Source organism: Oryctolagus cuniculus, chromosome 7 (genome assembly GCF_964237555.1).
Source record: "Oryctolagus cuniculus chromosome 7, mOryCun1.1, whole genome shotgun sequence".
Lineage (NCBI taxonomy): Eukaryota > Metazoa > Chordata > Mammalia > Lagomorpha > Leporidae > Oryctolagus > Oryctolagus cuniculus.
In genome coordinates, this window is record NC_091438.1 from 56,602,605 (window position 1) to 56,628,539 (window position 25,935).

The 25,935-nt window shown below is 41.0% G+C and overlaps 2 protein-coding genes across 11 annotated transcripts in view; both read left to right on the top strand.

Annotated features, from left to right (window-relative positions):
• Positions 1 to 21,906, top strand: part of RSBN1 (round spermatid basic protein 1) — a 55,525-nt gene extending 33,619 nt beyond the window's left edge. Inside the window, exons 3-7 of the mRNA XM_002715758.5 lie at positions 7,747 to 7,884; positions 8,157 to 8,299; positions 14,524 to 14,691; positions 16,242 to 16,350; positions 17,309 to 21,906. Coding sequence (XP_002715804.1) covers positions 7,747 to 7,884; positions 8,157 to 8,299; positions 14,524 to 14,691; positions 16,242 to 16,350; positions 17,309 to 17,779 — 1,029 coding nt within the window. The 3' untranslated portion in view covers positions 17,780 to 21,906. The remainder of the gene's footprint in view (positions 1 to 7,746; positions 7,885 to 8,156; positions 8,300 to 14,523; positions 14,692 to 16,241; positions 16,351 to 17,308) is intronic.
• A 2,236-nt stretch (positions 21,907 to 24,142) lies between these two features.
• PHTF1 (putative homeodomain transcription factor 1) overlaps positions 24,143 to 25,935 on the top strand; it is a 53,136-nt gene continuing 51,343 nt past the window's right edge. For 4 of the 10 annotated variants that reach the window (XM_070077843.1, XM_070077842.1, XM_070077845.1 and 1 more), the window contains exons 1-3: positions 24,143 to 24,281; positions 24,558 to 24,632; positions 25,223 to 25,279. In XM_070077843.1, coding sequence (XP_069933944.1) covers positions 24,588 to 24,632; positions 25,223 to 25,279 — 102 coding nt within the window. In that variant the 5' untranslated portion in view covers positions 24,143 to 24,281; positions 24,558 to 24,587. The other 6 variants (XM_070077852.1, XM_070077848.1, XM_070077851.1 and 3 more) reach the window with 3 other exon arrangements.

The window sequence follows — 25,935 nt, forward strand, 5'->3', positions numbered from 1 at the left end:
TAGCCTAAGTGATTTGGGTATGGTAGAGAACTATAAACTATATAAAGGGTGACTGGGCCTTGCTTCTGGAATAAGAAAGTTAAACTTGTATTCAAAGTGGATATCCAGGCAACATACAATTATAATTCATTACAGTATGAAGGCAAAAACAGCGGTGATAATTTTATGCTTTAAAAATTTGTAAACGGTATATGGCATGTATTCTGCAGGTTTTTGTGGTTCAGCATTGTATTTGAGAATTATATTGATACCTGTAATTCCAGTTTGTGCATTTTAACCACTATATTTAGGATTTTGTTGTGTGACTACATCACTGTTTATTCTCCTGTTCTTGTACATTTAGGTTGTTTACAGTTTTATAATTGTGTTACAGTAAATATTTGTATAAATGTCTGTTAATCCACATGCATATCCTGGAACTTCTGTTTGTTTTCTGTTCTGGGATTCCATGACTACTGTTTGGATTTGATGACTCACATAAGACCTCGTGTCTGAATAGTTGTGTATTATATTTAGTTGGTAGTTTATATAGGTGTGGAATTCTAGGTTGGAGATCATTTTTCTTTTGATTTATGAAGGAATTACTCCAGTGTTTTTGAATTTCCCCTTTTGCTGTTAAGAAATTCAATTAGTTGTAATGATTCCTGATCCTTTGTGGTTGTTCTGTTTTACATTTATTTATTTTCATTCTTAGTTGAAAGGCAGACACAGACAGAGATCTTTATCACTTGGTTCATGCTCCCCTAATGCCCACAACAGCCAGAGCTGAGCCAGGGCAAAGTTAGGAATCTGGAACTCCATCTGAGTCTCCCAGGTGGTTGGGCAGGGACCCAACTACTTGAGCCATCTGCTGCCTCCCAGGGTGTGCAATAGCTAGCTGAATTGAACTAGGTATATGGATAGGAGATGCAGATTTTCCAAGTGACAAAGTAACTGCTGCACCAATCTCTGCCCTGACTATATTTGTTTTGAATTTTCTTTTATGCTGTAAGTTGTCTCAGCTTTCTTTGAGCTCTTTGTTGTTTGTTTTAGTCTTCTGTTTATGTTCCATGTTTTCTTCATATGTGGTCTAGTGATTTGTTCATACTTAAACATGTCTGTAAAACTGATGAGAAACTATGAACACATATAAGTAGGACTTCTAGATGGGGAGTCTAGCCATATCATTGTGAATAAATGTCCAAATATCAATGTTAAGAGATCTTTTCTCTGTGACTTTTATTTCTTTTTTTTTTTTAAAGATTTATTTATTTATTTGAAAGTCAGAATTATACAGAGAAAGGAGGAGAGGCAGAGAGAGAGAGGTCTTCATCCACTGGTTCACTCGCCAATTGGCCACAACGGCCAGAGCTGCGCTGATCCAAAGCCAGGAGCCAGGAGCTTCTTCTGAGTCTTCCCATGCGGTCGCAGGGGCCCAAGGACTTGGGCAGTCTTCTACTGCTTTCCCAGGCCATAGCAGAGAGCTGGATCGGAAGTGGAGCAGCCGGAACTTGAACCAGTGCCCATATGGAATGCTGGCACTGCAGGCGGTGGCTTTACCTGCTACGCCACAGCACTGGCCCCCAACTTCTAATTTCTAAAGCTAAAAACCATCTTTTTTTTTTTTTTTTTTTTTTGCTGGTGGTAAAGTAGATTATTCCCCTTTGTACTAGAATTTTTGGAACTGAGCTATGGAAGGAGGTAGGTGATTTCATTGTTAAATATATGGAATTTTACTTAATTCCCTCTTATACTTGTGCCTGGTATCTTTGTGTCTACAGCCATTTTTGTTGTTGTTGTTAACTTTCTCCACAAGCAGAAAAAGGAAAAGAATATGAGGTAATAGATGAAAAGTAAATGAAAAGATCTAACCGAACCTTAAACATATTTTAAATCCCTGTTGTCTGTCTTTAGTTCTTTGCTTTATTCCCATCTTCTCTTATACTTAGCCTTTCCATGGTTTTGTTGTACAGACTGGCTTTTTGGGTATTCTCTATATAGTTCCTCAGTACTAACAATTCTCAGTATGTTCATTCCTCTACACACTTTTCAACTTCTAAAAGGTTTTAACGGATTGTGTCTGTAGTTTTTACTATTCTTTTTGGTAAGCTAGCTTTCCAGATCCTTTATATGGGCATCAAGGCTCTGCCTAATCCAGCCCCAGTTCATTTCTCCATTCTCATCCTTGCTCTTGTTTTCTGTGTTGAGTATCAATAGCTTTCTTTTAGACCTTGCAAAGGGCAGTGCTTAAGATTCTGTTCTCTAAACGTTTGTGTTCTTCAGATTTTAGCCTAATGCCATCTTGAATGCTTTATCCTCTGGATCAAGATTCCATATTATTTTTCATATTGTCATACAAAAAACTTTCTTCAGAAAGTTCATAGAAAATGTGTTATGAAAAAACTTTGCATGGGCCGGCGCCGCGGCTCACTAGGCTAATCCTCCGCCTAGCGGCGCCGGCACACCGGGTTCTAGTCCCGGTCGGGGCGCCGGATTCTGTCCCGGTTGCCCCTCTTCCAGGCCAGCCCTCTGCTGTGGCCAGGGAGTGCAGTGGAGGATGGCCCAGGTGCTTGGGCCCTGCACCCCATGGGAGACCAGGAAAAGCACCTGGCTCCTGGCTCCTGCCATCGGATCAGCGCGGTGCGCCGGCCGCAGCGCGCCTACCGCGGCGGCCATTGGAGGGTGAACCAACGGCAAAGGAAGACCTTTCTCTCTGTCTCTCTCTCTCACTGTCCACTCTGCCTGTCAAAAAAAAAAAAAAAAAAGAAAAAAAGAAAAAACTTTGCATGGATTTCAATTTTTTTTGCACCAAAAAATGTTTTAATTTTATCTCCACAGATTTTTTGAAGTGTCTTCATATATTTTTCATTCTAGAGACATCATTTAAAGATTTATTTATTTGAAAGGTGGAGTTACAGAGAGGGGGAGGCAGAGAGTGAGAGAGATCAAAAGATCTTCATTTTCTGGTTACTCCCCAAATGGCCACAATGACCAGTGGTGGGCCAGGCCAAAGCCAGGATTCAGGAGGTTTATCTGAGTCTTCCACATGGGTTCAGGGACCCAAGCACTTGGGCCGTCTCCCTTGCTTTCCCAGGCATATTAGCAGGGAGCTGGATCAGAAGTGGAGCAGTTGGGACTCTTAAGTGGTGCCTTTATTGGTAGCTGGCATCACAGATGGTGGTTTAACCTATTATGCCATAGCACTGCCCTTCCCCCTTGTTTTTATTTTTTAGATTTATTTATTTATTTGAAAGTCAGAGTTACAGAGGGAAAGAGAGGCAGAGAGAGAGGGGTCTTCCATTCACTGGTTCACTCCCCAGTTGGCTGCAATGGCCAGAGCTGTGCTGATCTGAAGCCAGGAGCCAGGAACTTCCTCTGGGTCTTCACACACGGGTACAGGGGCCCAAGAACTTGGGCCATCTTCTACTGCATTCCCAGGCCATACAGAGCTGGGTTGGAAGTAGAGCAGCCAGGGCTTACCAGCGCCCATATGGGATGCCAGCACTGCATTGCAGCAGCTGTACTCACTATACCAGAGCACTGGTCCCATCTCCCTTGTTTTTGTATGGGTTAGCTAAGTTCAATGACGAGCAGACACCTGACAGCCCAGGTGGGCATCTGAGAGAGCAGACATGACAATTTATATAGTTAAGTGTTTTAGGTTAATGTCTGCCACCCCCTTCTATATCTATCTTGAGAACAGTGCGTGGAATATAATATACAGGACATTTGTATTGAATGAATGAGGCCTGCTTTCTTGTAAACCTTATATTTTAAGATTATGTAAATTTACTTTTCTGTGGTAATAAGGCTCTTAGTTCATTTTCTGTTGCTGTAATGAAATATCTGTGGTTGGTGGTGCAGAAAGGACTCCATTAGTATCTTCTGGGGGTGATGCCCCTATGACATAATCTTCCATCTGATGGTTCACTCCTTAGATGGCCGGAGCGGCCAGAGCTGGGCCAGGCTGAAGCCAGGAGCCAGGAACTTCTTCTGCAGGGCCCCAAATTTGGGCCGTCTTCCACTACTTTACCAGGTGCACTAGCAGGGAGCTGGATTGGAAGTAGAGCAGCCGGGACTTGAACCAGCACCCATATAGAATGTCAACACTGCAGGCCAAGGCTTAACCTTCTGTACCACAGTACTGGCCCCAAGAATCTCTTCTTTGTGCTTAGGTGACAGTGAGCAAGTAGTGACAGGTTGGTACTAACAGAATTACAAGGTTATTAATTAAAGTTTGTTATCTTTTGTGTTATATTCACTTTTCTCTCTCCTCCCTTTGCAGGCTTATTATAGTCTCTTTCTAAATCAGAAAGGTGGCTTTATATTTATTTTACATATTAATTATCCTATTAGCATTTTTAAGTTGTCTTTAAATTCAGTACTGTTAGTGGTGCTGGAATTAGAGTACTGTGATAGAAGAAAAATAATTCAGTTTCAATTTGTATATAAAATTTAAAGTAATATGGATTCCTTCAAATTAATAATGCATTTAAAGTTATATAACTTAAAAAGTAACAGGCCAAGTAAATTGCAAACTGCCATGTAGCAGTGTACTTCTTTAGAATTGGTCTTGAGTTTCAGGAACTTTAAATTACAGATCTCAAGGGCATTCTCCCATAAAACATGGTGTTTTGGTGCAGTGGGTTAAGTTGCTGCCTGCAATGCTGGCATCCCATGTGAGTGTCTCCTGGATGCTGCATTTCTGATTCAGCTCCCTGCTAATGTGCCTGGGAAAGCAGTGGAAGGTGGCTCAAGTTCTTGGGCTCCCAGCACTCATCTGGGAGATATGGTTGGAATTCCAGGCTCCTGCTTCAGCCTCTTCCAATCCTGCCTGTTGCAGCCTTTTGGGGAGTAAACCAGTGGAGGGAGGGTGGAAGATCAATGTCTGTCTGTCTGTCTCTTTTTCTGCCTTTTGTTTTCTCACATTTTATTATTTTTATTTATTTATTTTAAAGGTTTTATTTAAGGTATATAAATTTCATGTATTTCATATATATATATACATATATATATATATATATATATATATATATTCAGGAACACAGTGATACTTTTTACCCTACCTTCCCTCTTGCCTGTGTGCCAATGCTTCTTCTTCCCTCTCCTATTCCTACTCTGAATTTTTACAAAGATCCATAACTAAATCAATCAATCAAACACTTTTTTTTTTTTTTTTTTTTGCCAGTACCCTGTATAGTGTGGAAGCTGCTCTTGATAGAGGAATTTCTGATAGATGGAGATTTCTGGGGAGGTATTGGCAAATAACTGATATTTCTTACTATCCCTGGCAATGTGTGATTCCTAGAACTTGTACTGAAGGTTAATCTGCTTTATTTTTAAGGTGCTTGGCTTAGAAAGGTGGAGTAATGATTAGAAAAGCTTCCTTTCACCCCTTTCCTTATCCTTGTACCCTGTGATGATCTTCTTTTCCGTGCTACCTGCTTCAACTTTTTATAACGTGATAATCATGCATACCTGTGGGGTAATACGTACAAGTGTATGCAAAGTAATTCTGACCTGGGTGGTTGCTGTGTAAGGATCATAAAGTAATCTTGGGGTAAGGATTTGTAAGGAATTAAGAAATCCTCACTGTTTGAGAACAAGAACTAAAGGTTTGGCGTTGTGCAGTGATTAAGCTGATGCATTCGATGCCACATTCCATATCAGAGTTCCATTTTGAGTCCTGGCTGCTCCGTTTCTCACCTAGCTTCCTGATTTTATATGCACCCAGGAAGGAAGCAGAAGATGGCCTAAGTTCTTGGCCCCTACTACCCTTATGGGAGACTGGAATGAAGTTACTAGCTCCTGGCTTTGGCCTGATCCAGACTTGGCTGTTGTAGGCATTTGGGGAGTGAACCAGCAGATGGATGATACCTCTTCCTCAGTCTCAGTATCTCTCTCCCTCTGTCTTTCCTTCTCTGTCACTCTGCCTTTATTTAAACAAATAAGTAATATTTTTAAAAATCTAAGATCTTTTTTCTATATATATTTTTGTGTGGGGGTGATATTAAAGTTGTCTTCGGGAAAATATGAAGTTCTAAAAATGCTGCTTAAGAACTAGTGAAGAATTGTGTATGGAAAGATCATTCATGTTAACTGTTTTCTATTAGATAAAATAAGTGACATTTCTATCAATAATAGTTAATTCTTAAAAATATTTTGTATGTTCAGTAGAAGCCCACGTTATAGATACAGCTATGTTAGGCTTTTCAATTTATATCTTAAGTGAGTAGTAAATGTCAAATAATTGCTCTGAAGTGGAAATGGTGAATAGATGCCAGTGTTTTTTAGTCTAGTCCATCTGTATGCAAGGATCTGTCTCTGCCCTTGAGAAACATTCATTTAAATTAAAGTTATTGGGGCTGGCACTGTGGCAGTGCCGGCATCCCATATGGGCGCTGGTGCAGGTCCCAGCTGCTCCTCTTCTGATCCAGGTCTCTGCTATGGCCTGGGAAGGCAGTAGCATACGGCCCAGGTCCTTGGGTCTCTGTACCTGTGTGGGAGAACTAGAAGAAGCTCCTGGCTTCGGATCGCCTCAGTTCTAGCCCTTGCAGTCATTTGGGGAGAGAACTGGTGGATGGAGGACCTCTCTCTCTCTCTCTCTCTCTCTCTCTCTCTCTCTCTCTCTCTCTCTCTCTGCCTCTCTGCCTCTCTATACCTCTGTCTTTCAAATACATAAATAAATCTAAGAAAAACATAAAAAATTAAAGTTAGGATAAAGTGAGAACACACTTGAAATGACTAGAGGAATAATATTAGATTGTTTGGAATCAATTCAATTCCATTTGAATGCTAAATAGGATGTACTGTACAGGTGTGTATAGGATATGTCCTTAATTCATTAGACAGTTGATACAGGTTGGGCATCCCTAGTCCAGCCCTTAAACATTTTCAGATTTTGGAGCATTTTAGATTTTTAGATTAGGAATACTCAACTAGTTAAGTCAATGCATATGTTCCAAGATCTGAAATGCTTCTTGTCTCAGATAGTTCAGATAAGGGATACTGAGTCTGTGCTTGCAGATAACATTAGACTTTAGAAAAGGGAAAAGTCATGGAAGGTGACCAGGAGGACTTGTGGGGTGGAGGGGAATAAAGTCTTGAACTGATCTTCAAAAGATGGGTAAGATTTGGGTTTGCAGAAAAGAGGACATTCCAAGTTGGCAGATTAAAGAGACAAATCATCAGAAGTAGAAATAAATTGTACGTAAGTAGAGTAGATAAAATAATCAGCTTGCCTAAAGTGAAGGCTCTTACATGAAAGCAAAGGGAGATTGGATTTGGGATCAATCAGCCTGGCACGTAGTCTGATGTGAAAACTTTCAAGTTAGGGAATACAGAATGAATATGGAAGATTGATCTGACCAGTCCGTCTTTTCCCCTCCCTTGCCCTGCCAGTTTCACTGTTTATTGTTGTTTTTTTTCCCTAAAGATCACACTTTAAAATATTTACAAAGCCCCAAAACCATCATTCTTAGAAATGTTTATTTTAATATGTTCAGTATTCTTTGAGATGGTGGAACTATAGGCTAATTTGCACATTAAAATTTCTGTTTGTGGCTCATATCATATATCATAGTTCCTATCATTATATTCATCAATGTGCTTGGGTGCCTCTGTATTAACTGTTGACTTTAATCCAAGGTACTGATCATTGAGTTCTTAGATTTTAGAAGAAATAACAACATTGGCAACAGTACCCTATTCTGATTATTTAATTGGAGTGTGTACTTCAGTCCTTTTTTCCCCCTTTCCATATTTCAGGTCAACAGGACATACTGCTGTGGCACCTACCGAGCAGGTCCTATGCGGCAGATAAGTCTTGTTGGAGCAGTAGATGAAGAAGTTGGTGATTATTTCCCAGAGTTCCTTGATATGTTAGAAGAATCACCATTTTTAAAAGTGAGTATTTAATTTAGATTATTAAAATGTATTAAGCTAACTTTGCATATTAAGATTAAATTTTAGCTGGTTTTGATTAGAAATGTTTAGAAAGACTTTGGTACAGAGTACTTAAATTCTTTTTTATATAAATTACTATGTAATATAGTATTTATTTATTTATTTACATACACATGCAAAAAATACTCTAAACTTTTATTTGGGTTGGGGGGATTAAGCTATAAGTATACCTATAACAATTTTTTAATGTGACTCATTCATCTGATTTCTAGATGACTTTGCCCTGGGGTACACTTTCCAGCCTCCGACTCCAGTGTAGGTCCCAGAGTGATGATGGGCCTATAATGTGGGTGAGGCCAGGAGAGCAGATGATCCCTACAGCAGATATGCCAAAGTCACCCTTCAAAAGACGACGGTAAACATTTTTTTTCTCAAATAAGCAAAGCCACTTCCCCGCCATGGTTTCTTAAAAAAAATAATTGAAACCTAAGCATAGTTTGAAAACCATTTGTCTAGATTATTTGAAGAGCTCCATTAAGTTTATCTTCTAGTTGTCATTTTAGTCCAGTTCACTCATTATACAGTTATCAGGGTGACACTTGGTCCTAAAACAGATTTAGCCGGCATTGCGGTACAATGGGTTAAGCCCCTGCCTGCAATGCCAGCTGTTCCTCTTCCCATCCGATTCCATGTTAGTGCACCTGGAAAAGCAGCAGGAAGATCCAGGTCCTTGGGCCCCTGCACCCACATGGGAGACCCTGATGAAGCTCCTGGCTCCTGGCTTTGGCTTGCCCGGTCCTAGCCATTGCAGCCATTTGGGGAGTGAACCAGCAGATGGAAGATATTTCTCTCTCTCTCTCTGTAGCTCTGCCTTTCAAATAAGTAAATCTTTAAAAAAAAATAGTTTTTATTTGTTTACTTAAAACCTGGGTCCTGGCTGCCTGTAGCACAAAGATGAAACTCCTTAGTGTGGTTTACAAGGATCTATCATAATCTGACCCTAGAAGTACTCTGTAAGAGTAACTGCTTCTAAACTACTCCGGCATTACTGAATTCAGTTTGTAAACCGTGGCCTTTCATTAATCTCTGCTTTTACACTAATCTTTTTACTTGGAATGACATCCCTTCCCCCATCTTCTCTCTGCCTAGCAAACTCTTAATAATTCAGAGCTTAGCTTGATGTCATCTCCTTTGTGAAATTTTTCTTTTTTCCCTTAGATGATTATTCCTCTCTGTTCTACAACATTCTGTTCATTAATGACCTATTTACATGTTTTTGGTTCTTACTCAATTTTGAGCTCCTTGAGGACAGAAGGACTGTTTTATTCATCTCAGTCTTCATGACACATAGTAGATAACCAGTATTTGTTGAATGAAGCCAATAATATGTTATAGTACAGAGATTCAGTTATGCATACTGTGCTAATATGTTGTGTTTTAAACACTAAATGTAGATTAATTCATTCTAGTACTTTGAAAAGTGATTTCTATCTTTTTAGCCTATGGAAATTGCAACTTAAATTAAGTGCCCAGTATGAATTCTAAGAGACCAAACTAAACCTCAACTTAAAGCTTATAGGAGGATTATAACCTTAGATACTTGATGATGCATGAAAATATTTTGTAAAAACTGCATACGAGTGGAAAGTGGTGGCATGCTAAAAGCTAAATCAATGGAAATGTTTGCATGTGGCTAGACCACAGCAGTTTTTGTACATGCTGATGATGAATCTTGAAATTCTACTAAATTCTTAAGTGCTATATACATTTTTGCTCTATAATTGTCTCAAAAAAGAAATGACCATTGTTTCCTGATTATTATAAACTTAAAAAAAGAGTAAAAAGCCATAAACATACTCACTTAAGCATAGAACCATTAAAATTTTTATCCATATATTAGTTATATTTAAAATTTTCTTCATACAAAAATGAACTCATTTCTTTTTTTTTTTTTTTGACAGGCAGAGTGGACAGTGAGAGAGAGACAGAGAGAAAGGTCTTTCTTTGCCGTTGGTTCACCCTCCAATGGCCGCTGTGGCCGGTGCGCTGTGCTGATCCGAAGGCAGGAGCCAGGTGCTTCTCCTGGTCTCCCATGGGGTGCAGGGCCCAAGCACTTGGGCCATCCTCCACTGCACACCCGGGCCACAGCAGAGAGCTGGCCTGGAAGAGGGGCAACCGGGACAGAATCCGGCGCCCCGGACTAGAACCCGCTGTGCCGGCGCCGCAAGGTGGAGGATTAGCCTATTGAGCCACGGCGCCGGCCAGACTTAGGTCTTTCTTCATGGTATTATGAACTATTCACCTATATTTTTTTGTTTGTGTTTCTTTGATTTCATATCTACATATTTAATCTTCCTGGAATTGGATTTGGTGTAGAGGAAGATATTTAACATTTTTCCCAGTTATTTAGGTAGCTATACTAACATAATTTATTTAATGATCTATTGTTTTTCCATGAGTCTGAGTTGCTATCAAATTTTATTTCTGTTGGTATTAAATATTCTTAAGTGAGGCATTCAAAAGCACTTTGAATTACAGTGAGTGAGTCAGAACATAAATACTAATGTCATCCTTTTGTGTTAATGAGAACGTCTTGTTGCGGAAAATGGTAGAATTACTGTGAACAGCTTTCCTTGTTATCAAGGGCACTGCTGATGAAGGTGATACTTGGATTTATTGGAGTTAAATAAATCCATGTGCAAAGTTTAAAAAATTACATAGTACGGTAGGGCTTCTAGTGAAAAAATCCTGCCCATCTTTTTCTCCCAGAGGCAAACACATTTTTGTTAAAGGTAGAAGACCTATTTTTTTCATAATGTCTTTTTCTGTGGGGGAGGGAGCCGAAGGCTTTGATGGGGTAGTGATTTCTTGGTATGCTGGGTGGGCATTCCTTCCTTTCTCCTGTGCTCCAGAGTGTTGTGTGACTCCTCCTTTGCTGTTTTCCTCTTTGTGTCTTAATGTCAGCTGTCTTAAACATTGTTGAGATTAATTTATATTCTGTTTTAAAACCATTAGTAGTTTTATATGATTTGTTAATAGGTAGATTCTAAAATCTGATCACCAATAAATGACATCGATAATACGGATAGGTATGATTATTGCAGGGTTCATGTATGGGCTAAAAATTCATATTATGGGAGCCAACATTGTGGCATAGTGGGTAGATCCGCTGCCTGCAGTGCCGGCATCCCATATGGCCACCTGTTCAAGTGTCGGCTGCTCCACTTCCAATCCAGCTCTCTGCTATGGCCTGGGAAAGCAGTAGAAGACAGCCCAAGTCCTTTGGCCCCTGTACATGTGTGGGAGACCTGGAAGAAGCTCCTGGCTCCTGGCTTCGTATCGGCAGCTCTGGCCATTGCGGCCAATTGGGGAGTGAACCAGCGGATGGAAGACCCCCACCCCCCGCCTCTCCTCTCTCTGTGTAACTCTGACTTTCAAATACATAAATAAATCTTAAAAAAAATTATATTCTAAGGTTTTGATGTTGTCATCCAAAAGAAGAATGTACAAACATCTTTTTTTTTAAGATATATTTTTATTTATTTGAAAGGCAGAGTTACAAAGAGAGGTAGAGACAGAGAGAGGTCTTCCATCCACTGGTTCACTCTCCAAATGACCACAACAACTGGGGCTGGGCCAGGCTGAAGCCAGATCTTTCTTTTCTGTATCTGTACTTAGGTACTCAAAATCCTGCTTTTGGGGGGATTGGTGGTATGGCACAGCGGGTTAAAGCCCCTGCCTGCAATGCTGGCATCTCAAATGGGTGCCAGTTCGAGTCCTGGCTGTGTTGCTTCCAATCTAGCTCCCTGCTAATGTGCCTGGGAAAACAGCGAAGGATGGCCCAAGTGCTTGGGCCTCTGTACCCACGTGGAAGGCTCAGAAGAAGCTCCAAGCTCCTGGCTTTGGATCGGCTCACCTCTGGCCATTGCAGTCATTTGGGAGTGAACTAGCAGATGAAAGACCTGCTTCTCTCTCTATCTCTCTTTTAACTCTTTCAAATAAATAAAAATAAATCTTTTTTAAAAAATCATGCTTTTGTTTGCTTTTAAATTGTTCTGTTTTCCCTACAGTTTCTGATTGCTCTTTTTGAGGGTAATACTTTTCTTGACAATATCCTAAACATCTTTTATTCTCTTTCTTATTTACTTTTTTTTAAAGTCTTTTTTTTTAAGATTTATTTATGTATTTGAAAGAGTTAGAGAGAGAGAGATCTTCCATCCTTTGGTTCACTCCTCAATTCGCCGCAGCAGCTGGAGCGGCACCGATCCAAAGCCAGGAGCTGGGAGCTTCTGGGTCCCCCACACGGGTTCAGGGGCCCAAGGACTTGGCCATCTTCTACTGCTTTCCCAGGCCACAGCAGAGAGCTGGACTGGAAGTGGAGCAGCCTGGACTCGAACTGGCTTGCATATGGGATGCCGGCACTTCAGGCCAGGGTGTTAACCTGCTGTGCCACAGCGCGGGCCCCCTCTTTCTTACAATGTATTACTTCCAGAACCACTCTGAGTTTCTATTTCAGTATGGCTTTCTTGTATAACCTTTTTTAATTTTTTTGTGGTGTTGGTAGTTACCTTGCATTCTGTCATTTTATCATATCCTCAAGACTTTGCAGAATTTTTATTGTACCGTCTGTTTTAGTACATCAGTTTTTTAATAATGTGTACTGATCAAATCATGATAATTAGCATGTCTATGTCGTCAAACATTTATCACCTTATTGTGTTGAGAGCCTTTGAATTCCTCTCTTTTAGTTATTTGAGATATGTAATAAATTGTTGCAAACTGTAGTCTTATCCTAATGTGCTATAGAACACAAGTAGTTACTTTTTCTGTGTAACTATTTTTTTTTTTTTTTTTGGACAGGCAGAGTGGACAGTGAGAGAGAGAGAGACAGAGAGGGAAAGGTCTTCCTTTGCCGTTGGTTCACCCTCCAATGGCCGCCGCTGCAGCCGGCGCACCGCACTGATCCGATGGCAGGAGCCAGGATCCAGGTGCTTTTCCTGGTCTCCCATGGGGTGCAGGGCCCAATCACCTGGGCCATCCTCCACTGCACTCCCTGGCCATAGCAGAGAGCTGGCCTGGAAGAGGGGCAACCGGGACAGAATCCGGCGCCCCAACCGGGACTAGAACCCGGTGTGCCGGCGCCGCAAGGTGGAGGATTAGCCTATTGAGCCACGGCGCCGGCTCTGTAACTATTTTTTTTTAAAAAAGGATTTATTTATTTATTTATTTGAAAGGCAGAGAATTACAGAGAGGCAGAGGCAGAGAGAGAAATCTTCCATCTGCTGGTTCACTCTGCAAATGGCTGCAGTGGCTGGAGCTGGGCCTGTCCAAAGCCAGGAGCCAGGAGTTTCTTCCAGATCTCCCATGTGGGTGCAGGGGCCCAAGGACTTTGGCCATCTTGTACTGCTTTCCCAGGCCATAGCAGATAGCTGGATTGGAAGTTGAGCAGTTGGGACTCAAACCGGTGCCCATAATGGGATGCCTGCACTGTAGGCCGTGGCTTTACTTGCAAGCCACAGCGCCAGCCCTGTAATTGTATTTTGATACCTATTACCTAACCTCTATCTCTTCTCTCCCTGCCTGACCATTATTCTATTTGCTATCTCTGGGGTATGAACCTTTGTCACAGGTGGTGACTTAACCAACTACACCATAATGCTGCTCCCTCTTTTTTATTTGTTTTTGTTTAAGATTTATTTTATTTACTTGAAGGCAGAGAGACAGATTATATATGTTATATATATATAATTATATATATATATATATATAGATTGTATATATATATATATAGAGAGAGAGAGAGAGAGAGAAAGAGAGAGAAAGAAAATATTGAGATTTTCCATCTACTGGCTCACCCTTTAAATGGCCACAACAGCTTGGGGTGGGCCAAGCTGAAGCCAGGAGCCTGGAATTCCATCTGGGTCTGCCATGTGGGTGGCAAGGGCCCAAGCAGTTGGGCTGCCTTCTATTGCTTTCTGAGGCATATAAGCAAGGACCTGGTTTGGAAGCAAAACAGCCAGGACTTGCACTTAAGGTTTTTCGTCTTGCTTCATTGTCCTCTGGCATCTAATATTATTTATGAGAAATGGATGGTGGCCCAAGTACTTGGATTCCTGTCATGAATGTGAGACTCAGATGGAGGTCTGGCTCCTAGCCTTGTGCTAGCCCAGACCTGACTATTGGGAGCATTTAGGGAGTGAACCAGTGGATGGAAGCTTTCTCTCTCTGTCTCTCCCTGTTTCTAGCTACCTTTCAAATAAATAAATAAAATTTTAAAGAAAAGGTCTAGTAGAATATTTTGAAAAAACTAAGGATAAGTAAGAGCAAAGAAGCATAAGCCTTAGACTCCAATTGTGTCTTTTGTTGTGGAATACCTAAAGTTTGTATGTCCATATACTACATTTGAGCCTAATGCAAGCTTATAGCCTCTACTTTATTATGACCTACAGGGAGAGGGGAGTATCATTGAACATTACAGTACAGTGTTTTAAATGCTGTCAAAAATCACTGAACCCGTGGGTTCTCAGACCTCATCTTATTTAAATCTGGTATTTAGCAAATTTTCACTTTACTGCTATTAATATTTCTTTGTTTCTATCTCCCTTGCTTTCTCTTTGCTTACAACCAAATCAACTCTAGATCAATGAATGAAATTAAAAATCTCCAGTACCTACCTCGGACCAGTGAACCCCGTGAAGTCCTCTTTGAAGACAGGACAAGAGCTCATGCTGATCATGTAGGTCAGGGGTTTGACTGGCAGAGTACGGCTGCTGTTGGGGTTTTGAAAGCTGTACAGTTTGGTGAATGGTAAGTTAATGGAACTCAGCTGCAAGGTTGGTTAACAGTGTCTAAGAAAACATGGATTCCATGTAAAAGGTTGAGAACAGTTTTTAAACGTTGGTAAGATATGTATTAAGTTTGCTATTTTAAACATTTAGAAGCATACATTCTGGGGGTGGGTGTTGTGGCACAGCAGGTTAAGCTGTGGCTTGGGTTGCCTGCATCCAGTATTGAAGTGCCCCAGTTTCTTTGTGCTTCTGATTCGTCTTCCTGCTCATGCACCTGGTAGGCAGCATGTGACGGCCCAAATACCTGGGCCCCTGCCACCCTTGGGGGAGACCCAGATGCAGTTCCTGGTCTGTCTCTGTCTCCCCACTCCCTTTTTCTCTGTCACTGTACCTTTCAAATAAATAAATATCTTTTAAAAATGTATATACTGGAGTGTTAATATAAACACATTGTTGTGAAACAGATTTCCAGAACTTTTTCATTTTGTAAAACTGGAACTCTGTACTTACTAATTAAACAGCTTTCCCTTTCCTCTTCACCCCCAGGCTCTGGAAACTGTCATTCTACTGTTTCTTTGAACTTGACTACTTTAATTCTCTCATATAAGTGGTATCACGCAGTATTTGTCTTTTTATAATTAGCTAATTTCTATTGGCATAATATCCACATGGTTCATATCATAGCAAGTCCCAGATATGGACCACATTTCTGAAATCCATTTATTCATTAACAGGTACTTTAGTTGCTTTCATTTTTTGACTATTTGGCAATGAACATTGGTGTCAAATATCTCTTCATGTACCATTTTTCATCTAGTTCTTGGGGAGTATATTATACTCAGTGGAGTTGCTGGATCATTTAGTAATCCTATGTGTTTAAAAAAAAATAGTGTTTATTTATTTGGCAGAGAGATAGAGAGCTCCAATTCTCTGGTTCACTTCCAATTTCCCCCAACAGTTGGCACTATGCTGGTCCAAAACTGGGAGCCAGGAACTCAATTCAAGTCTCCCATGTGTTTGGCTGGGACCCATCTATTTGAACAATTACCTGGTGCCTCCCAGGGTACACCTTAACAGGAAGCTGGAATCAGGGGTGGAGCTGAGATATGAACCCAGGCACTCTATGGAATGCAGGCATCCCGGCCTGGCTTCTTAATCAGTAAGCCCAATGCCCACTACCCTATTTTTAATTTTCTGATGAACCACCAGACTGTTTTCCATGATGGGTGCACTATTTTATATTTACTTGCAGCCCTATTTTAATAAAGCTGAGGACATAGAATTGCAAACTAATTAGAGAACTGCAAATGCAATTAATTTAAAAGAAACTATTATTTTTAGCCACTGTTGTTTAAATTATGCAACAAATCTGAATTTTATGGGATTTTTGTTTTATTGGTTTTTATTTTTGTAAAAATTGATTAAAGAAGCAAATATATACTTAGTCTTAGAAGATATGTGTCTTTTTCTTTGTTAGTAGTAGCATTTGCAGGAATAAGAAAACTAAAATATTTAATGATTTTCCATTTTGAGATGCTTGTTGCTAAAACTTAATTTTGTTGCTATTAGGAGTGACCAGCCTCGTATAACCAAAGATGTGATTTGTTTTCATGCTGAGGATTTTACTGATGTTGTACAGAGACTTCAGTTAGACCTTCATGAACCTCCTGTTTCCCAGGTAACTTTTGGCTTTTTTTTATTACTCTCTGAGTGGGAGATACTGGAAGTAAGTATCTGTACATATTTTATTTTGCCTTTTGTCTTACAGTTGGATGCATTGGGTGAATTAAATTTTATTTTTATTAAAGGCCGCAGGAAGGGAAAGAGAGGTTTATGGAAGATTCTTAAATGAGCTTCTCAAGGATGCTTGAGTTCCCTGCAGTCTTCAAGTCAGGTGGTTTTGGGACAATCCAGAAAGCCCAGGCTGTTCACTTCTTGCCATGAGCAGTTTCACTAGTTAATAACCCCATTGCACCATGTGCCATTAACTGAAAGACATTGAAGAGGGGCTGGTGCTGTGGTGCAGTGGGTTAACACCCTGGCCTGAAGCGCCGGCATCCCATATGGGTGCCGGTTCAAGACCCGGCTGCTCCACTTCCAATCCAGCTCTCTGCTATGGCCTGGGAAAGCAGTAGGAGATAGCCCAAGTCCTTGGGCCCCTGCACCCGTGTGGGAGACCCGGAAGAAGCTCCTGGCTCCTGGTTTTGGATCAGCACAGCTATAGCAGTTGTGGCAAATTGGAGAGTGAACCATTGGATGGAAGACTTATCTCTCTCTCTCTCTCTCTCTCTCTGCCTCTCTCTCTGTGTAACTCTGACTTACAAATAAATAAATAAATCTTTAAAAAAAAAAAAAAAGACATTGAAGATAAAATGTTGCCCCTATGTGTGGCAATGAATATTGATACTTAACTGTACTTTGAAATACTTGATTCCCTTGGCCATCTAACTTTAAGTTGCACTTTGTTAATAGAAAGGTAGAAAAATATTTTGTAAGCATTACAAGATATTTTAGCAAGTTCTATATCATTTAGTATTGCATAACTTTCTCTACTTTTCCTGTGCTAATAATTATACATTATTTTCCTAAATTACTATGTTTGTTAAAGTCTCATGTAACTTTTTTCCTTTCTTCAGTGTGTACAGTGGGTGGATGAAGCGAAACTAAACCAAATGAGGCGGGAAGGCATTCGCTATGCTAGAATTCAGCTGTGTGACAATGATATCTACTTCATCCCTAGAAATGTCATTCATCAGTTCAAAACAGTGTCAGCAGTGTGCAGCTTAGCCTGGCATATAAGGCTTAAACAGTACCACCCTGTTGTGGAAGCCACTCAAAACACAGAAAGCAATTCCAAGGACTGTAGTTTACCTGGAAAGCGAGAATTAGAGGTCGACTCCCAATGTGTGAGGATAAAAACTGAATCTGAAGAAACATGCCGAGAGATGCAGCTTTTGACAACTGCTTCATCGTCCTTCCCACCTTCATCAGAACTCAGTCTCCAGCAAGAGCAGAAGACTCAGCCTGCTCCTGTTTTAAAGGTGGAAAGTAGACTGGACTGTGAGCAGCAACACAATCTGCAGGAACATTCAAGCACTCCTGTGTGATATGTACATATTCAAACACATTTTTTAACTTTTTTAAATTTTGATGTGAAGTTATAGTTTTATAACTGGCTTAAGTTAAGTTTTATTGGAGAAATCTTGCCTATAATTCTATAAAGAGAAATGACATTCCACAAATGTCAAGCATATCTTTTTTACACAGATTATGCAAAGTTAAGAGTTGTATCTTATCCCGTTAGTACAGTATGTAATAGTGGGTCTGCTGCTACTTTCTGTTTTAAGGTGTGAGGTAACAATTCAATCTCTTCTTCAAATCAAAATGAGAATTCTCTGGAATAACAGATTCTTACTTGGTAAATTATTCACTTCCCCTTAATTTTATCTTGCCTTGTCTCTTGCCATATTTGCTATTTTTATGATAGAAGAACAGATTTATGCTTTAGTACTTGTGTCTTTACGGCACAGGAATCAGTTTCCACAGTAAAAATGGCATAGGTTGCAGGAAAGAGATCCTGCATCTGGTACATGGGCAAGTAAGTTATTTAGTTCCAACCACAAAGAACAAGTAGTTTCTAAGGAAAATTCAGTGGCTCTCTGGTTTCTTAACAAAAGAGAAAGCACAGCACTTTCTTATCCAAACTGTCTTTTTTTTTTTTGTTACTTAAAGCCCAGTGGATATATCAATTAAAAAAAATCTAAAGATGAATAGTCCTTGGTCATTCATTACCCATGGTTCATTAATCTCTTCTAGAATATTGGTAACTGTGGAAGATTATTTTGGGTAAAAGAGATAATGTTGACATGACACTATTGTTCTGCTTACTAGCATCCTCACATTTTGTGAGGATACTTTTGCTTCCTAAACTGATTACAAGTATCAGACTTAGAGAAATGATATCAATCTTTCTGATGAGGCTGCCAAACTTAAGCATCAAACTTAGAAAAAACTATTCTGGTTACTTGGCATCAACCTCTTCATGAGAAGTATCTACTATTGAGACACTTCAGTTCAGTTTTAACTGGTGAATACCTAGATTTATTTACTATTACAGTGTTGCTATTTTCTAATAAAGAATATGGCACTAGACTTCATCAGTATAGTTTCAGGTAGCCTAATGTTTAGTGCCTGAGTATTAAATTTTTTTATTTTTCAAACAGGCACAATTCATATAGCTAGTGTGGTCTTAACTTTCTATTATTTTAGAATGTTAATGTGATACACATTACACTTTCTCTTATTAATAATAGGCCTTTTGTTTATTAAAGGAAGAGTACTCCCCACACCTAAGACCAGATTCTTGTATCTACCTGGTTACAGTGCAATTTGAAGATTTTTTTTTGGTTGGTGAGATTTGAAATACTTACATTAACATAGGCAAAAAAAAAAGATGCTGCTTTATTATGTCTGTCACCATGAAAACACAGCTGCATCTTTTGAAATATCAAATATGAATTTTCTCTAAATATTCTGAAATAGTTTAAATCTTATATAAATATTACTTTGTGCAATATTGTTGTGTAGTTAAATGCATATTAGCAAAGTATAGAGGTCACTGTGTAAATCGATAGAAAAGTAACCATCAGCAAATACTGCAGTGATTAGTTAGAATCTGTATTATTCCTTATATATATGTATATGTATGTATTCTCTGTTACAAAGGGTGAAGACAAATAGGGAAACATTTCAATGTAAACCATTTATGAATTGGAAGTGATGTTGCTTTTAGTTATCTTTGTAAATAAGGTAATTAGAATGGTATGAAAGATAATGTGATTATTGCAGGGGTGTTTTTAAATCTTGGGTATAAATTCTAGCGTAAATTCTAGTTTATCAAGACTAGTTTTTAAGGGATCTGCCTTTGAGGGTATTTTTTGTTGTTTTAAGGGGAAGGAGGTTAATCACAAAGTGTATGGGTTTGGGTTACTTCTTGTTTTCATTTTTCTGTCCAGAAGAATTTCATAGAGCTTTACCAGGCTGTGCAAAGTAAAATTCTTCTCAGGCAACATTTGCTTTTTAAGTAATCATGAAGAGCAAGGTTGTTAAAGCAGAAGGTGTTATTTTTCTGTTACCTGTCTTCCAAGATCCAGCGTCCCTGTCTCCCACTCGCCATCCAGCAGATGCCATCTGTCATCTAAGCTGGTCACTACTAATAACAAGGAGACTGTCTCCTGACAGCCAGCACTGTGTACAATCACTCAGGAACCAGCGGATCTGCAAAGACCTACAATCAAAAGCAAAGCCCTGTTTTCCTTTTAATAAAACATTTACCCTCACCTCCAATATAAACACATTAAAGGAATATTAAAAATGTTTAAAATCATGTACTAATAAATTCATTGTATGTTAGAATTGCAATAGAAAGGAGAGAAACATTTAGCTAGTAATGTATCTGGAAACTCTGAATGTCCTATGTGAGTGAGTAATAGATTTTAATAGCATGCTTTAAAGACTGATGAATATAAAAGCAGAAGTTTTGAGTTTCTTACTGCTTTCAAAACTGTATCCTAGCTTAGTGATACAAATGACTGCAACTTTTCTAAATCATTAAATTACTTGGTTTGGTAGAGTGAGGCATGGAACAATCTGGCGTCTTCTAAGTTGTAAAGTAGTGATGGCAGTGAAGTTGTAACTGAAACTTAAGCTGATCTTCCTTTTTGGTATATTATCTGTTGTGCCAACTCTTGAGATTACTTGCAAAATGTGGCTATAAGTTTTAGTATTTTGTGGAGCAGAGGGATATTTTTTAAATGTGCTTATGGAAAGGACCCAATAAATGAATATTCCTAACTTACTAAATAGAATGATTTTATGGTATCCATTAAAAAGGGTAAATGTCTTCCCCTTGCCCTGAAAATCATTCTATAATTACCAAGATATGCTAGGAGTAGGATTATGATTCAAAGAAGGATCCCAAATTCATAAAGCAATAATGAAAACCTAGTTCCCCCTCCAAAGTTTTAACTTTAAAACTGAATTCCTAGGCTTAATTGTATTTTGAATTTGCTTCTTAAGTACTTAAAATTTGTTTAAACTGGTACTTTATTATTTTTAATTAAAGATTTTTGGCAAGTGCCTTTTCCCCTTACAGACAGTTGGAATATCAGTTGACTAATATTGCAAGCTCTTGTAGGGGGAAAAAGGAGCTTAATTAAATAAAATTCTGTACTAAACTTTAGGAAAAGATGTCTTGCATCAGTCTTAATAGTCATAAAGGTTACGTTTAAAGACTGAAGAAACTTTTGCTTACTGCCTTTCCCTATATAAATATTATTTATAATGAAAGCTAATATAGGAACAAGACTCAAATCCATGAAAATCCTTAGTGAATATATTCTTGATCATTAATAGCCCATTATATTTTCATCTGTATTTGCCGTTAAAATTTTATTTTCATTTATACCTTTAGGATAATTGAATTTATCTTAGTAAATCTGTTAGATCATTGCTACAGGTTTTAAGAAAGGAAACTTCCAGTAGCACATGCCAGAGGTTCACATTTGGGCTAAGTTTCAGTGTTTTTAAAACAAGTTGTAGCTGTATTGGTCATGCAAGCAGAGGAGATGTGCAGTACTCATGTTTCCTGTAGCACATAAGGGACCTGTCCTCATCTTGAAAGTTTGTTGCTTTAAAAGCAAGTATCTCTCCATAAATATTATGGCCTTCCATTTTCTTTATACATTTTTTAGGATCCACTTGCGCATGTAGTTGAGACCACTGTCTCTCTAAATATAGCACTTTTCAATTCTCTCTAAAGGAATACTTACGTACTACTATCACATGTTGTAAATTTTCATGTAATAGTGTTTTCTGTGACTAAACTCCATTTTGATTGGCAGCTAAGACTTTTTTTTCCTGTGGCTTTAATTTATCTAAGAGGTCTTTGCATATAGATGAAATGTATAATTTGCCTGGCGGACTATTTGCGTTGTGTGGCCTTAGTTTGTTTATTGACATTAACGAGTGTTTTAAAAAGGTTTTTAATGAATAGTCTTAAATCTAAATTTGTGTGGATAATAATCCTTTTAACACAGTGCTTTTTTGTAGCTGTCTAAGTGTGTTAAATTGTTAAGCTATTTCTTTGTAAAATAGGACAATGGAATGCATAGAGGTTTTTTTTTTTTTTCCTGTAAAGTATTTTTTTAATAAACAAAGTCTGATTTGTCCTTTACTGATGTTTTATCACAAAAATGAATAGCATATGTGAATTCTGGACACCTGGAATCTGTTGTTTAAGAGAACTAATTCCTCTCCATCCCCTATTATTTAAGAAAATCTTTCCTATAATAGAGGTCATAGGTGCTTGGGGAAAATTCCATCCATATTGAGATGCAACTGATTTTTCGGAAGAAGAGTTACACTTGACATTTGTGGCAGTTACACCTCTTGTTACTTAAATTGGTTTATATCTGCTTAGGAGAGGAATAATTTTTATTCTGGTGATGTAGATACTCTTGAACGGAGTATTACTGCAAATGGTGTACAGACCTCTTGGAACTCAGTGATGTATGACACAACAAAATGGATTTTTTTTCCTCCTGTTTTTGTTGAGATGCCCTTCTCTTAACTGAGGCACCTGTGCTAACCACAGATTGCCCTTGGTTCTGGAGGGGAAGAGAACTAACATTTATTGAATAAATGCCTTGGTTCTGAGAGGATCTGCTGTATTCACAGCGGTTAGCAAGGTAATTCCTTCCCTGATGGAACACGGGCAAGGAAACAGACGTGTTGAGTTGAATAAATGAAGCCCACATCGGAATCTGAATGCCGGTGTAGGTTCAAAGCGCCTACCTTTCGAGAAACCCGGCAGAACTGTAATGTTTAGCTGAAAGGAAGGGAGGAAGTTGTCAAGGAGCAAAAACTGCAGCAGGAAACCGCCGCCAGTGCGTGCGACATTGAGGTCTGGATGGAAGGACTTTCCAGTTAGTTGGGGGTGTTTTATCCAAGTGTCTGGATTTCCGAAAGGGTAGATACTGTCTTAGTTTTTACCCGACTCACACATGGCACACACACAGGGAAAGTACAGAGAGGAGGAGAAGGTGCCTTTTGCTTTATTAACTTTCCTTAATACTAGCCTATCCTCAAGTATTCAATTCTGGGCGCAACTCTTCCTTTCTCCTTTTACCAGCCTGCTTGTATTCCTTTTTTTATTTTTATTTTTTGACAGAGTGGACAGAGAGAGAAAGGTCTTCCTTTGCCGTTGGTTCAACCTCCAATGGCCGCCGTGGCCAGCGGGCTGCGGCCAGCGCCCCGCGCTGATCCGATGGCAGGAGCCAGGTGCTTCTCCTGGTCTCCCATGGGGTGCGGGGCCCAAGCACTTGGGCCATCCTCCACTGCACTCCCTGGCCACAGCAGAGAGCTGGCCTGGAAGAGGGGCAACCGGGACAGAATCCGGCGCCCCAACCAGGACTAGAACCCGCTGTGCCGGCGCCGCAAGGCGGAGGATTAGCCTAGTGAGCCACGGCGCCGGCTTGAATTCCTTTTTAAAAAATGTTTTGGCCCATGATATTTGTGCTTCCTGGGCGGGGGCCTTGCTTGCGCTCAACCTGGACGCCGTTGCCGCGCCACCTCCCTTTACTCTAATTTGAGAAGTCTGTGCGCCCACGGGCCTCAGCTGTGGTCGTCCTCTTCCCTCACCCTCCAGCACCGGAGGAGTGCCGGGGCCGCCGCCTGCGGCCCCTGCCAGACCTCTGGGTCCGGCCAGCGTGAGCTCAAACATCCCTTCCTCCAGCCAACGCCGAGAACCTTATCCGCGCTCGTTGCCGGGCCCCACGGCCCGCTGGCGCAGGGCAGGCTTTCAGCCAGGAAATCAAGTGCTACGAAGGGCCGGACCCGGGACTGTTAGGCTAGCAGGCCCGACCGCCTACAGGTCCACGGTGGCAAGGCCGTTTCTGAGGAGGCGACTTGGAGGCCGAGCCCCGAAAGGGTGCTGCGGGGACCCTGCTCGCGGCCCCCAGTCGCGGCGCCTCTCAGTCCCCTGGCCGGGCCGAGCTCGGCGGAAAGGTCCGGGCCAGGGGCGGAGCCAGCTGGGCTGCGAGAGCCGGAAAGCGGAAGCCGAGTCCCGCGGCCCCGCGGCCGGCCCCGCTGCGGCAGCCAGCTCTGCGCCGGCTGAGTCACGGCCGGCCGGGCCCCGGAGCCCGAGCGCCGCCGTCCCGCCTACCCCGGGGCCCTGGGGCCCCTGCACCTGTGTCTTCCAGCCGGGCCCAAAGCCTTCTGCCGTTGCCGTAGCGACTGGCGGCCTAGCGAAGCTCCCCTTCACTTTTTAGCCCTTTCATCCCCCGGTTCAGTCAGTGCTCCTTGTCTGGTCAGCCCGGCGGCGCCGTGTCGGAGGCGGCAGACTGCCCTCCTCTGGGCGCTGGGCGGCGGACTGCCTGCGAGCCCCGGGCGGCCGCCGCGGTCTCCATGGTAACGGCGCCGCCGGCGTCGCCGCCTCGGGGGGAAGATGCGGCCTGCAGGGCCGGCAGCCTCGCCGCGGGCCTCACGGCCGGGCGGGGGCCGCTGAGGAGGAAGGTCCGGGCCGCCGGCCTGCGGGGCGGCGGGCGCCAGGTGAGAGGCGGCCGCCGGGCCGCGGAGGGGCGGCGAGGCCTGCTCCAGCGCCGTCCCCTGCCCTCCCCCTCGCCTGCCTCCTAAACACCCTCGCACCGACCATTGCAGAGGCTTCTTCGGTCGCCACTGCGCCAGTATTTTTTTTTTTTTTTTTTTTTTTGTCGCTGGCGAACAGCCGGAGAAAGAGATAGTCAGCAGCTCATGGAGAGGCTGAGAGGAGTCGGGAGAGTAGCCTTCAGCGACTGGCCTCACCCGCTGGTTTTCCTTCGTTTTCAGTGAAATCCCATTTTCTGGCTGGAGTCACAGATGGCCTCAAATGAGAGAGATGCTATATCGTGGTACCAAAAGAAGGTAATATCGGTATATATATATTGTTTATTTGTAAAGCGTATTTCCTGCAAAAAAAAAAAAAAAAAAAAAAAAAGCTCCGCCAACGAGTATCGTGTTAGGAGTTTGCAAATGCCAGGACTCATATGTGATGTCTCAACATCAATGGAAAGAGGGATGTGCAGGGTCATTATGGCTTCTGACGCCGGTTTTGGGGCCCGCAGTAAGATTTTCGGGGACCCTTTGTCCAGCTTGCATCCACCAGCCACGGACATTTGCTTCTGATCAAACTTTTTCTTCCAAAGACGCGAATCGCTGATCTACGCCGCTCAGCTTGGGGTGCTCTGGTTTTCCCTGAGAAGTGGAAACCTCTTTTATGTTAATATGAACTTGCAATATTTTGAGTGATACTTTTTAGCTTACTTTTGGATCTAGCTATTGTAGAGTTTTGAAGGAAACAGCCCTTACAAGGGTTTAATTTATTTTAAATCGGAGAAGCACCAACATTTTCCAGTCATCACCTGGGTACTTAATAGGTTCGTGACTTTTGTGAAGCTTGACTGAAATATAAGGATTTCTTCTGCATTGTTTAAATAGCCTGCTCCCTGTTTCAGATTGGAGCATATGATCAGCAGATATGGGAAAAGTCAATCGAACAGACTCAGATTAAGGTAAATTGATTTGTCTGATTCTAGTTTTGTTTTGCTGTGTTAATATGAAGAGTGGGTTATACTTTTTTTTTAATTGTACTTTTTTCCACCAAGTATGGCATTGTTTAGTTTTTGGGGTTTATAAGGATAACAATAGTACAAGCATAATGGTAAATGACATCTGGCCACAGCATTGGGAAACGGAAGGGGTGGGCCTATGAAGTAGACAGCGAGTGGCCTGTGTAGATGGGGCAGTGATTAAACTTAGCTCTGGTCAGTTTTTACCATATAGCAAGTATTGGGCCGACTATTGGCAGAGGTTCAGAATTTTCAAGAGAAACTGGAAATAAATGTGAAATATCCAGACTCTAATAGGTGTTGATTGTCTTTTTCTTCCCTTGCCTCCCCTCCTTCTGTTCCTTATCACTGTGCAGCTCGAATAGAATCCATTCTTGACCTAACTCCATCCTGTGAGCCTGCAGTTTTTAAATCATGTGTTTAGGGTATGATCTTAATGTAAGGTTTGCAGGCTCTTAAATTTTTTTTTATACTGCCCTTAGAACTAAGCAGATTCTCAGGTTCTTAACTGTTGACCAAGCAACCAAAGACTGATGTGTAATGGAGAATGGCAGCTTATTAATTTATAATAGGAGAGGGGAGGTTTAAGTAACCTAATA